Below are 14,276 nucleotides of genomic sequence, written 5' to 3' on the forward strand. Positions count from 1 at the left end.
TAACTTAATACAATAATCTTGTGTCAAATTAATAGTCTCTTGGACAAGCGTAGATTATCTAAGGAATACCAGACTTATTAAGGACATACCATGTTTAATTTGAATAGTTTTTGACTAGGTAAGAGAAGGTTGGAGGAAGACAATGTAAATTTATTATTACAAAAATGATTGATAAGGCACCAATCCAAGCACCTTACTTTATGAATGATGTGAACACATTGCATCAGTGCAGAAAATATTTAGGAGAATGTTTTTAAGGATGAGGATCATCAGTTACACGAATGGACTGATGTTTGTAGCTGGTGTTGTTCTTTTGAGATTTGACAGAAGTACCTGAAATTATATTTATTCTGATCAAATAGATAGCAAAAAGCTGTTCCCATTGGCAGGAGGGCCAGGAACCAGAGCACTCATTTAAGATGATTAACAACAACAAAAAATGAAGAAAAACACAATACAGCAAGTGGTTAGGTTCTGAAACATACCACCTGATCAGATAGTGGAAGCAGATTCAATCATGACTTCCAAAAGGGAATTGGACATTAACCTAATTGACAAAGGAAAACTACAGGGTTATATGGAAAAGGCAGAATAATGGGCCTAGCTAAGTTGTTCTTACAAAAAAAAGGACAACAGAACAAATGGCCTTTTCCCATGTAATAACCATTTCACAATTCTAGATGCCTCCACAATGGAGTGAACCATGGCTCAGTAGCACTCTTACAACCAAATCAGAAGGTTGTGGCTTATTTGAGAATAAACCTAGCATAACACCTGCCAATGCTTCAAAGTATGGTCAAGCACCAATGTGGATAAGCAGGAGGCTGGAAGAACACAGCAAGCACCAGGCAGCATCAGGTGGTGGAGAAGTCAAGGTTTTGGGTGTAAGCGTTCTTCAGGTCTGGGGATGGGTGTAAAGGAAGTCGCAGATAAAGGGGGTGGAGCAGGACAGTGAGGTGGGGTACATGAACATGGGTAGAGGGTACAACCTGGTTGGTCGATGGGAGGAATGAATCAGGTTGGTGGCTAGAAGGCACAGTCGAAGAGAGGAGCGGAAGGGCGGGGGAGGCTGGGAAGGGAGGTTATTTGAAATTGGAGAACTCAGTGTTGAGTCCTCCGGGCTGTAGATTCCAAATTGCAGTCTGATTCGTTGCGACAAAAGAGGCCAAGGATGGTCACATCAGAAAGCATTTGGTAAGAGGGATTAAAATGGACGGTGACTGGGAGGTCAAGTCAACCCCTGCAGGTCTGGCTGAGATGCTCAGTGAAATGTACCTGTAGTTTGGTCTCCCCGATGTAGAGAAGACCACATTGGGACAACCTGATACAGTGAGCTAGATTGGAGGAGAGGCAGATGAATCTCTCTCGCCTGGAAGGACTGTTTAGGGCCCTGGATGGAGGTGAGGGGCGTGATGTGCCGGCAGGTTTTGCCTCTTTTCCAGTTGCAGGGGAAGGTCTCTGGGGGTTTGGGAGGAGTGGCACAAACTAAGGATTGGTGAAGGCAGAGAGGTGGGGAGGGGAAGATGTTCTTCATGGTGGGGTCAAGTTGGAGTTGGCAGAAGTGTTTAAGGATGATGCATTGGATGCAGAGACTGTGAGATGGTAGCTGAAGACAAGGGGTACTCTTGTCTTTATTGGGTTTGATAGGATGGGGGTCTGGAGCAGTGGAATGGTGAATGGAAGCGGTGCAGTGGAGGGCTGTCTGGATGACAAAAGGAGGGGGAAGCATGTTGTTCAAAACAGGTGGTCATCTGGGATGCATGGGAGTAGAATGTCTCCTCATTTGAGCAGATGCAGTGGAGGCAGAGGAATTGGGAGAACAGGATGAAGTTCTTGCAGGATACTGGATGGGAGGCTGTGTTCAGCCCGAGTGCAGAATGCTGCACTGATGCAGTCACTGATGTAATGGCGGAAGAGTTGGAGCACAGTTCCTGTGCAGGTACTGAAAAGGAACTGTTCGACGTTGCCAAAGAGGGAGGCATAGCTGGGGCTCATCCTAGTGCCCATGAATACCTCCTGGATTTGGAGGAAATGGGAGGAAAAGTTATTAAGGTTGAGGACTAATTTGGCAAGGCAGAGGAGGGTATTGGTGGAGGGGGCCTGAATGGATCTGTTGGAGAGGTGGAAGCTGAAGGCCTGAAGACCTGCACCCAGGCTGAATGGAGCAGTTCATTGACTTCACCCACAACTTCCACCCTGCCCTCAAATTCACTTGGTCCAACTCGGTCACCTCCCTCCTCTTTTTTGACCTCTCCATCTCCATCTCTATTTCTATCTCCAGGGACAGTCTCCAGATGGTTGCTTACTTTAAACCCAAAGACTCTCACAACTACCTGCAATCCACCTCTTCCCACCCAGTATCCTGCAAGAACTCCATCCCGTTCTCCCATTTTCTCCACCTCAACCACATCTGCTCGGAGGAGACAGTACACTCCCAAGCATCCTAGATGTCCACCTATTTTGAACAACATTCTTTTCCTTCCTCTGTCATCCAGCCCTCCACCTTCATTCCCTGTTCCACTGCTCTGAACCATCTCCTGCCCCACCAAACGCAATAATGGCAGAGCCCCTCTTGTCTTCAGCTACCACCCCACCAGTCTCCGCATCCAATACATTATCCTTAAACACTTCTGCTAACTCTAACTCGACCTCACCACTCTTCCCCTCGGCCTTCCCCAAGGACCGTTGCCTTCACCAATCCTTAGTTTACGCCACTCTCTCCACCCCCAAACCCCCATGTACCTTCCCCTACAACCAGAAAAATGCACAACCTGCCGGCACACCACACCCCTCACCTCCATCCAGGGCCCCAAATAGTCGTTCCAGGTAAGACAGAGGTTCATCTTCCTTTCCTCCAACCTAGTTTACCGTATCCAGTGCTCCCAATGTGGTCTTCTCTACGTCCGTCTGGAGTCACTGGAGATGGAAATGGAGAGGTCAAAAAAAGGGAGGGAGGTGTCCGAGTTGGACTAATTGAATTTGAGGGTAGGGTGAAAGTTGTGGGTGAAACCGATGAACTGCTCCAGTTCAGCCTGGGTGCAGGATGCTGCAGTCGTTGATATAATTTGCCCAACCACCCTGGCTGACCCATCATCGCTGCATGCTCTTGTTCCACTGAACTCATCTTGTCCTATCTCAACTCCATCCACTCCCCCTTGGTTCAGGCACTTCTCACTTACATCCGCGACACCAACATGCCTTCCACCTCTTCAGTAACTTCCAGTTCCCTGATCTCCAGCGCTTTATGTTCACTATGGACTTGTAGTCCTTATACATGCCCATACCCCACAAAGGTGATCTTCAGGCCCTCAGCTTCCTTCTCGCCAACAGACCCATCCAGTCCCCCACCACCAATAACCTCCTCTGCCTTGCCGAACTAGTCCTCATCCTTAATAATGTTTCCTTTAACTCCTCCCATTTCCTCCAAATCCAGGAGGTGATCATGGACACTAGAAGGGGCCCCAGCTACGCCTCCCTCTTTGGGGAGACGAAACGTAAACTACGGGTACGTTTCGCTGAGCAACTCAGCTGGGTCTGCAGGGGTCGACCTGATCTCCCAGTGACTGCCCATTTTAATGCCCTTTCCCACTCCCTTTTTGACATAACCATCCTTGGCCTCCTCCATTGTCACAATGAATCAGACGATAAGTGAGAGGAACAATACCTCATCTTCCACTTTGACAGCCCTGAGGACTCAACAGTTCTCCAATTTCAAATAACCTCCCTTCCTATCACCCAACTCCGTTCCCAACCACTCGCCCTCCCTTCCATCCATCCCATCGACTAACCACATTGTACCCTCTGCTTGTGTTCACCTATCCCCACCTCACCACTCTCTTTATCTGCAGCTCCCCTTACATCCACCCCCAGTCCTGAAGAAAGCTTACACCTATAGTTGACTGCTCTGCCTCCTGATGCTGCCTGGCTTGCTGTGTTCAAGCCTCCTGTTTGACTACCTTGGATTCCAGCATCTGCAGTTTCTTTTGTCTCTAACCAAGCACCAACTTGATCAATTTCAAATTTGGTCATTACCAAGAGGATACACACTGATTATGCTATTGAAAGATTGTTTTATGAAAGGATATTTTTTGAAGAAATGACTCCATAGCACAAAGGGTTTGGGCAGACACTAACACGCAGTTTTTAAAAACCTTGAGGAAAATGAGACAAGTCTATTAATATTAGCACTTTCATTCACTTTGCCAAGAACTGCTGTTAACCCAGTCATGCATGTACTGTATACCTACTGGGCATTACTCACTGAAAATGAAATTTTTTCAGGTATGTGTATCTACTAGACTGAAGGACAAGGCATGACTACTTCAGACTTCATTATGTAAATTACTGAAATCTTCTGAACACAGTTAAATTCTAGCAGATGTTCCACAATTTTATACAGAAAAGACATCACAGCCTCATGATTGCACTCTTCAGTTTTCAAAGAGAACCCAACAAAAAAGTTATTTGTTATTCAAACTGTGGTGATTTAAATGGCAGTCATCATGCAACACCACACTGATATTATCCAACAGCATAAGGAAAGCAAATTTCATCCACAAATTCAGTTTTCTTTCTGGCATTTATAAAGGATTAGTCACCTCATACATAGTATAGATCGGACTATAAAAATTGACTTTTTTTATATCAAAATTCAGCCGGAGCTGGGATTGGGGCAGCCATTTGATATGTGGGAGGCTTTCAAAGACAGGTTGAAGATGGTGCAGGATCGACAAGTCCCTTTGAAAACAAGGGATAGGAAAGGCAAAATTTGTGAACCGTAGATGACAGGGAAAATCGTGCGACTAGCCAAGAGGAAAAGGGAAGCGTACATTAGGTCCAAGCAGCTAAGAACAGAACAGGCTTTGGAGGAATATCAGGAGAGTTTGGAATCTTAAACGAGGAATCAAGTGGGCTAAAAGGGGTCATGAAATAACAAGCGAGCAGAATTAAGGAGAATCCCAAAGCCTTTTATTCCTATAGAAGAAGCAAGAGGGTAACTAGAGAAAGGGTTGGTCCGCTAAAGGATAAGGAAGGAAGGTTATGTGTTGAACCTGAGAGAATGGGTGAGATTCTGAATGATTACTTTGCATCAGTGTTCAATGAGAGGACATGAAGAAGGTTGAGGTTAAAGATAGTTTACTCTGGATCACATTGACATAAGGAGGGAGGATGCGTTGGGTAGGCTAAAGGATATTAAGGTGGACAAATCCCCAGAACCAGATGGGATCTATCCCAGGTTGCTGAGGGAGGCAAGAGAGGAAATAACTGGAGTGCTGACAGATATCTTTGTAGTATCCTTAAAGACAGGTGAAGTGCCAGAGGACTGGAGAGCTGCTAATGTTGTCCCCCTGTATAAGGGTAGTAAAGATATTCCAGGTAACTACAGACCCATGAGCCTGACTTCAGTGGTGGGAAAGTTGCTGCAGAATGCATTGAGTGATAGAATCTATTTATATTTGGAACATAATGGGCTTAACAATGATAGGCAACATGGTTTTCTGTGGGGGAGATAATGCCTTACCAATTTGGAGTTCTTTGAGGAAGTGACCAAGTTGATAGATGAAGGAAGGCTGTAGATGTCATTTCAATGGACTTTAGCAATGTGTTTGATAAGGTACCCCATGGTAAACTAATGAAGAAAGTGAAGTCACATGGTGTGCAGGGTGTTCTAGCTAGGTGGATGAAAAACAGTAGAGAGTAGTAGCTGAAGGGAGTTTCTCAAAATGGAGAAAGGTGCTAGGGCTACTGTTGTTTGTGATATACATAAATGATCTGGAAGTGGTCTGATCAGTCAGTTTGTAGATGACATGAAGATTGACGGAGCAGCAGAAAGCATAGGGGACTGTCAAAACGCACTGGAGAATATAGATAGACTGGAGAGTTGGGGGAAAAGTGGCAGATGGAGTTCAATCCAGACAAATGTGAGGTGATGCATTTTGGAAGGTCTAATTCTAGAGCAAGCTATATTGTAAAAGGAAGAGCCTTGGGAAAAGTTGTTGAGCAGAGATCTGGGAGTTCAGATTCATTGTACCCTGAAGGTGGCTGCACAGGTGGATAGAGTGATCAAGAAGACATACGGTATGCTTGCCTTCATCGGATGGGGTATTGAGTATAAGAGCTGGCAGGTCATGTTAAAATTGTACAAGACTTTGGTTCGGCCACATTTAGAATACTGTGTACAGTTCTGGTCGGCACATTACCAAAAGGACGTGGATGCTTTGGAGAGGGTGCAGAGAAGGTTTACGAGGATGTTGCCTAGTATGGAAGGTGCTAGCTATGAAGAGAGGTTGAGTAGGTGAGGACTGAGGGGGAACCTGATTGAGGTGTACAAAATCATGAAGGGTATAGACAGGGTAGATAGAGATAAGCTTTTTCCCAGGGTGAGGAATTCAGTAATATGAGGTCACATGTTCAAGGTGAGAGGTGAAAAGTTTAAGGGGGAATACATGCAGAAAGTACTTTACATGGAGGGTGGTAGGTGCCTGGAACTTGTTGCCAGCAGAGGCAGGCACGGTAGATTCATTTAAGGTGGGTATGGACAATGTAAGCGTAGATGGGGAGCAGAGGGATACAGATCCTTAGGAGTTGGGTGATAGGTTTAGACAGTGGATTTGGATCAGCTCAGGCTTGGAGGGCCGATGGGCCTGTTCCTGGGCTGTAAATTTTCTTTGTTCTTTATTAGTACACGCAAGTGTCCCAAGATTTTTACATGAGAAATATAAAACAAATTATAATGCTGAGCCATTAAGATGACATTACATCAGACAATCAAACATTTGGCAAAAGGTCTATTTTAAAGCTGTTCTTAAAGGAGGAAAACAAGGAAAAGAGATACAAAGAGTATATCCCAGACTTGAGAGCCAAGGCTACTGAAGGAGTGCCTCCAATATCAGAGCAATTAAATTCAGGAATGCTTGAAAGACCAGAATTTGAAGAGTGGTAAATGAGACCTGGCATGAGTCAAGACAGTATTTTTATCTGGTTATAGACGATAGATCAGCCAAAGATTAGCAAAATAGACAAACCGAGAGGCAAAGGTGTGAATGAGAAAAACTAAATCTCACTGACAGGATTTTTACAAAGTAAATGTAGGAAAGTTGAACCTCTTTCTCGACTTATGTTCCGAGCTGAAGACCCTGCATAATGTAAGTGTGCCTAACTGATGGCAACAACTGAATTAAAAAGTAATCTTCATAAAAATCTGCGAAACCTTAAAATGTAGCTAACCCTCCGCAGTTCGAAATGAGTTCACTCACCGCCTGAACATAATGAAACCACATAAAGCAACTTAAACAATTTTAGGCTACTATCCATTTTTGAGAATCACTGATTAAAGCATTACACACGAAACCATCTTCAGGTCTGTATCAAGATCTCACTGCGCAGAATATTTCTGCCAAATAAATCACCACTCATCATCAGAAATCATGAGGGGGAGCACAAACAACTCTGCAACTACCGAATTAATTTGGAATTCTTTCTCTTCACCCTCTGCCTTAACTGATGAATATTAGAGTAGAGAATATACTCCCATTACAAAGTAGTGCTCTTCATATATAGTTTGCATACAAACAAACCCAACAATAAATGAGTGGGAAATGCAAACAAGAATATAGCTAAACCATAATCTGCAAACAGGATACAGCGAAGTTGTACAGGCAGATGACTATCTGCATTTCACAGCAGTGGTAGTGAAGCCCATAATTTTGTTTATTTAGGTGGGTGACGTTTTGTTGCACTGACCAGGTCCGTAGAATTTCTTTCCTTTGGTCACATCGAAGACTTTGCCATTGACGGCGAGCAGAAGCCGTGGGTTCTGGAGCCCGTCGTACTCACGCAGCTGCTCCAAGCTGAAATCGCGTTTCTTCATCCTGGGCAATTCAGGCTCCTTGCACTCAGTCTCCGAGCCGCCCCTCCTCCTCCGGTACAGTCTGTACACCCCGAGCAGAGCCAGTAGCAACAGACACACATTGAACACTAACCCGCCGATACCGAAACCGGCCATCCCGGCCGCTTCCTCCTCCTCCAGGGACGGGCCACCGCCCTCGCCACCACCAGCACCGCTACCATTCCCTTCCACATTGTCCGCCATAATGCACGTTTGCAACCTCGCCAACAGCGCGTACCCACTCCAGTATAATGACACCCCATTGGCAGTGCCTCCGCCAATCACCCACCGCCCCACGTGTCTGACGGGAATTGTAGTCCTCGAACACGCGGCCTCCGCGCCCAGCTGCACATGCGCCTCATGTCCGTGCGGCTCCGCGATGATGACAGGCGCCGAGCGCAGTGCATGCGCAGATTGTCGGGTGGTCTGGTGCTTACGTGGCGCCGTCAGAATTCGGCACGTGGAACTTGGATAATCTATGGACCAAGAAACTTGACTGGAGTCTGGTGTTAGGAATGTCTCCTTCACAATTTTTTGGTGTAGTCATATGCAATATAGGTGCTAGGAACATAAAGCAATATAAAATGTTTAGCTGTGGGTTATTAACTATAGAACTTAATTTTTATAACCTTCTTGATCCAGGGAGTTCTGGATTTGTTTCTCTAATCTTTCCTTTTGGAAGGAATATATTCTGATTGAACCTGCACCATCTCTTCAAAGAAAACACATCGGTCAGTTCCTGCTCTTCTCGCCAACCTTTGGTTACAGTCTATCTCGCCGAGCCCCATTCTTGCCTAGCGAAGTCTGCTCTCTGCCAGTTGATTATCCTCACATTGTGTCCTCATCCCAAAATGTTCCTTCACTATCCATTGATCTACTTGGCCAATCTCATTATAAATAACCAGGTCTCTTACTGCCTCTTTTTTGTTGGCATGGGCACATACTGGTGTGGGAAATTCTCCTGTTATGAATCTAAGAATGCCTGCTCAATACTATCATCCCAGTTTATATGTGGGTAAATAAAGTCCCCAATTATAACTATTCCATGTTTACACTTCGCTAATTTTAGTGCAAATTTGGTCCTCAGCAACTTTTGCACTAGTTAGTTGTTGGTTAATAGATTACCCAAAGTTATAGATTAGAGTGGTGCTGGAAAAGCACAGCAGTTCAGAAAGCATCAGAGGAGCAGGAAAATCGACATTTCAGGCAATAGCCCTTCACATTCCTGATGAAGGGCTTTTGCCCAAAACGTCGATTTTCCTGCTCCTCGGATGCTGCCTGAACTGCTGTGCTTTGCCAGCACCACTCTAATCCAGAATCTGGTTTCTAGCATCTGCAGTCATTGTTTTTACCTACACAGTTATATAATTGCACTCTTCTTATTCCTAAACTTCATCCAAATTGGTTATGTCCTTGAACTATCTGAAAGATCCTGTTTCTCCAGTATTGCAACTCCCCTTAACCAGAAATGCCATCCCTCCTTTTATTCCTTCCCCACCTTTTCTCATTGTAAGCAGGCAAATTTTACACTCAGACCTGCACTTTGTTAAGCCAGGTCTATGTTATCACTACAACATCCTACATGACAATCTGCGGCCCAGAGGTCACCAGTTTTGTTGTGTATTGTGTAGATTTTATTTAATCTTAATTTCTCCCTTACTCCTACACCAAATTATTATTTTGCACTTTAGTCCTATTTGTCTCTTGCAGAATTTTGTGCCCCTTGGTATTATTCGCTAATATTCATTTCTCTGCACCTCGAATTTAGACCCTACCAACACCATCAAAATATATTTCTATTATTGCCCATCCTAACAGATAAACCTATATTAGCAATGTAATCAAAACCTGATGTTTATATTTTATAATAGTCCTCACATTGAGGGTATCTGCCATTGTGTTGTAGTACATTACCACTGTGTGAAGTGGTAGTAAACTTTAAATGATCAAACACCCCAAAACTGGATGTCCATGAGCTGCAGTGGTTATCAACAGCAACAAAACTTCATTCAACTACAATTAATTGTCCAACATACCCCACCATAAAGATATGACAAAGTTGGGGCGTAGCCATTGCTCATTGAGTGCATGGAGGTCATGACAGGGACAGAGAAGCAGGAGTAGGCTATGCAGCCCTTTGAGTCTGATCTTCCATTCAAACCCATGGCTGAACAACCTCTTCAATACCATATTCCTGTATTGACCCCATATCCTTTAATGTCATTAATGCAAAATCTATTAAGGTTTGGTTTGAACTTATTTACTGACTGAGCTTCATAGTCCTCTGGGGGAGTGAACTTGAAAGAATAGTCGTCCTCCAACATTTGTAAAGACCATATCTTGTTATTTTTCTCTATTATTGATTATGGATTAAAACATGAAAAGAACTGGGATTGCTGAAAGATTGCTGCACTTTTTTAAAAACAATTTAACTGACAAACTTGAGAAGTGCTGTTTACACAGATATTGTTCAAGAAGAGGAAAATCAAGTTACAAATGAGCTGGTGCCAAGGGCTAAGCTTCAGCTAGCAATAAATGGCTGATTAGTCTGAAGTTTGATGAAGAGTTATTGATTATAAAGGCCTTCTGCCTGCCAACGGTTATTTAATTAGACCCTGGCTAGCTGAACAGCTTGTGAGTGAGAGTATTTGAGAAGAAACCAGTGGATCTCCAAAAGAGGAGTTTTACTTTGCAGTATAGCCACCTGAATCCTGAAGAAAGTCCGTTTATCTTTCCCTCATCAGTTGCTGTAAACTGTGGCTTTCTAACCAATACATTAGATACTTTATAAATGTGAACCAACGGGCCTATGCCTCCTAACAAGTGAAAGTATCGATAGATGGAAGATTCATGAGCAGTACAGCCTGACAAGCCAAAAAACATCTCACCAAACCCTGTGAACGGGGACCAGTGAATTGTCTTCCTAATTTTTCTCACTGCATGTAATACCCAGGTTTTTCTTTGTTTGTGTGTGCTGATGGAGATTGATAATAGGATTACTCACTGGGGTAGTATGCTGGAAATAGAGTAACTATTCACAGAGTCATGGCAAAAGGAAAATGAATTATGTTCCATTTAGATAAAAGATCTTTTATATCTCTCATATGCCCTATGTACTACTTCTACATTCACATTAGTGTCTACCACCAATCATGGTTGTAGTTAAAGCTGCAATCTGATCCATGGCCTTTCCTTTTAAGTTGCTTTTTTAGACTCATTCTTATAAGTTCTAATCAGTCCCATGGGTTTCCATTTCAACTTCCATTGTTCTGAATAAATGTGTGCCATCTTGTTAGAATGGAAACTTCTTGGCGTCCAATTCTCACATCCACCTTTAGTAATTCCCTTTCAGATCAGAGGAGGGGACCTTGGGACATTCCCAACTAACCATTTCCTTACCTTTTGCCTCTTGCCTTCCTTTCACTTTCCGATCTTCTATCTCATTCAAATTTATGAGGGTGACAGAAAGAAATATTCAATTTTATGGATTATCTTATAATCATCAGTCATTATTGCTTCCTGTATGGCAGCTGCAACGTTTTGGTCTTGAGTTCTTATAAATTCCTTTGAGAGAAGAACGCTCTTAAGAGCTACATACATTGTTTCATCTTTAATGCTCTTATCCACCTGTCAAAATTACTTTGCTTAGCCCTTGCAAACTCAATATAGGTTTGCTTCGGCTGCTTCCTTAAATCAGATAATCTTTTCCTTGTATGTCTCAGCACTAACTCCAACACACCCAATGTAGTCTGCACAGTCCCGTAAACCTAAGAAAGCTCCTCCAACAGTGATGCATATATTTCTTGTGCTTTATCTGTCAACTTATTCTGCACAAACAATATCCAGGTCCCTTTTGCCCAAATCATTTGCCATGCCATTTTCACAAATGGCATAAAGAATGCTCTATATTTCTGCAAATTTTGGTAGTGACTGTGCAAACTTGAACATTTTCTTACTGAGCTTCAAGTTTTGACTCCGATTCTGCCCATCAGAGTCAACATCAGTGTATGAAATCTCCAGTTTCAGTTGAGCCATTTTAAGCTTCTATTCATGTTCGTTCACCTGCTTTCCCTGAAGTTCTAATTCTAGTTTTCTCAATTACAATTCCTGTCTTTTCATTTCATTCTATCTCCCTTTTCTTTTCTTTTTCTGGCCTTTGTGATGTTATCTTCCCTTTGGAATTGCATTTCCAGTTTTCTCACTCCCAGTGCTTCACCTCAGAGTTATAGAGTCATAGAGATGTACAGCATGAAAACAGACCCTTCGGTCCAACCCGTCCATGCCGACCAGATATCCCAACCCAATCTAGTCCCACCTGCCAGCACCCGGCCCACATCCCTCCAAACCCTTCCTATTCATATACCCATCCAAATGCCTTTTAAACATTGCAATTCTACTAGCCTCCACCATGTCCTCTGGCAACTCATTCCATACACATACCACCCTCAGTGAAAAAGTTGCCCCTTAGGTCTCTTTTATATCTTTCCCCTCTCACCCTAAACCAATGCCCCCTAGTTCTGGACTCCCCCAACCCAGGGAAAAAAACTTTGTCTATTTATCCTATCCATGCCCCTCATGATTTTATAAACCTCTAAGGTCACCACTCAGCCTCTGACGCTCCATGAAAAACAGTCTTAGCCTGTTCAACCTCTCCCTATAGCTCAAATCCTCCAACCCTGGCAACATCCTTGTAAATCTTGTCTGAACCCTTGCAAGTTTCACAACATCTTTCTGATAGGAAGGAGACCAGAATTGCATGCAATATTCCAACAGTGGCCTAACCAATGTCCTGTACAGCTGCAACATGACCTCCCAACTCCTGTACTCAATACTCTTGACCAATAAAGGAAAGCATACCAAACACCTTCTTCACTATCCTATCTACCTGTGACTCCACTTTCAAGGAGCTATGAACCTGCACTCCAAGGTCTCTTTGTTCAGCAACACTCCCAAGGACCTTACCATTAAGTGTATAAGTCCTGCTAAGATTTGCTTTCCCAAAATGCAGCACCTCCCATTTATCTAAATTAAACTCCATCTGCCACTTCTCAGCCCATTGGCCCATCTGATAAAGATCCTGTTGTAATTGGAGGTAACCTTCTTCGCTGTCCACTACACCTCCAATTTTGTTGTCATCTGCAAACTTACTAACTGTACCTCTTATGCTCACATCCAAATCATTTATATAAATGACGAAAAGTAGTGGACGCAGCACCGATCTTTGTGGAACTCCACTGGTCACAAGCCTCCAGTCTGAAAAACAACCCTCCACCACCACCCTCTGTCTTCTACCTTTGAGCCAATGGCTAGTTCTTCCTGTATTCCATGAGATCTAACCTTGCTAACCAGACTCCCGTGGGGAACCTTGTCGAACACCTTACTGAAGTCCATATAGATCACATCTACCACTCTGCCCACATCAATCCTCTTTGTTATTTCTTCAAAAAACTTCAATTAAGTTTGTGAGACAAGATTTCCCACACACAAAGCCATGTTGACTATCCCTAATCAGTCCTTGCATTTCCAAATACATGTACATTCAGTCCCTCAGGATTCCCTGCAACAACTTGCTCACCACCGACATTAGGCTCACTGGTCTATAGTTCCCTGGCTTGTCCTTACCACCCTTCTTAAACAGTAGCACCACATTAGACAACCTCCAGTCTTCCGGCACCTCACCTGTGACTTAGCCATGATACAAATATCTCAGTAAGCAGCTCTAGCAAATCTCCCTGCCAGTATATTAGTCCCCTTCCAATTTAGGTGCAATCCGTCAGTCTTGTATGGGTCACTTCTACCACAAAAGAGCTTCCAATGATCAAAAATGTGAATCCTCCTCCCGTACACCAGCTCCTCAGCCATGCATTCATCTGCTCGATCCTCCTATTCCTGCCCTCACTAGCTTGTAGCACCGGGAGTAATCCAGACATTATTACTCTTGAAGACCTCCTTTGTAAATTCCTGCATAACTCTGTAATCTCCCTTCAGAATCTCAACCTTTTCCCTTCCAATGTCGATGGTTCCAATGTGTACAATGACCTCCTGCTGGCCCCTCTCCCCTTTGAGAACATTCTGCACTCTCTCTGAGAATCCTTGATCCTGGCACGAGGGAAGCAACACACCATTCTGATTTTTCGCTGCTGGCCATAGGATCAGTTTATCTGTACCTTGGACTAGAGAATCCCATAACACAATCGCTTGGTACCCGACGTACCTCTCATTACATTAGAACCAGTCTCAATACCAGAATCTTGGCTGTTTGTGCTACATTCCCCTGAGAATCCATCACCCCCTACATTTTCCAAAATAGCATACTTGTTTGAAATGGGGATAGCCACAGAAGACTCCTGCACGACCTGCCTGCCTCTCTTACCTTTCCTGGAATTAA

The 14,276-nt window shown here is 43.8% G+C and overlaps 1 protein-coding gene across 1 annotated transcript in view; it reads right to left on the reverse strand.

Annotated features, from left to right (window-relative positions):
* Positions 1-8,100, reverse strand: part of pgrmc2 (progesterone receptor membrane component 2) — a 51,223-nt gene extending 43,123 nt beyond the window's left edge. Inside the window, exon 1 of the mRNA XM_043674171.2 lies at positions 7,744-8,100. Within this exon, the coding sequence (XP_043530106.1) occupies positions 7,744-8,092 (349 nt within the window). The 5' untranslated portion in view covers positions 8,093-8,100. The remainder of the gene's footprint in view (positions 1-7,743) is intronic.
* Positions 8,101-14,276: the final 6,176 nt, after the last annotated feature.

Source organism: Chiloscyllium plagiosum, unplaced genomic scaffold, assembly GCF_037043375.1.
Source record: "Chiloscyllium plagiosum isolate Xiang-an unplaced genomic scaffold, Cpla_swu_hap1 HiC_scaffold_36, whole genome shotgun sequence".
Classification (NCBI taxonomy): Eukaryota; Metazoa; Chordata; class Chondrichthyes; order Orectolobiformes; family Hemiscylliidae; genus Chiloscyllium; species Chiloscyllium plagiosum.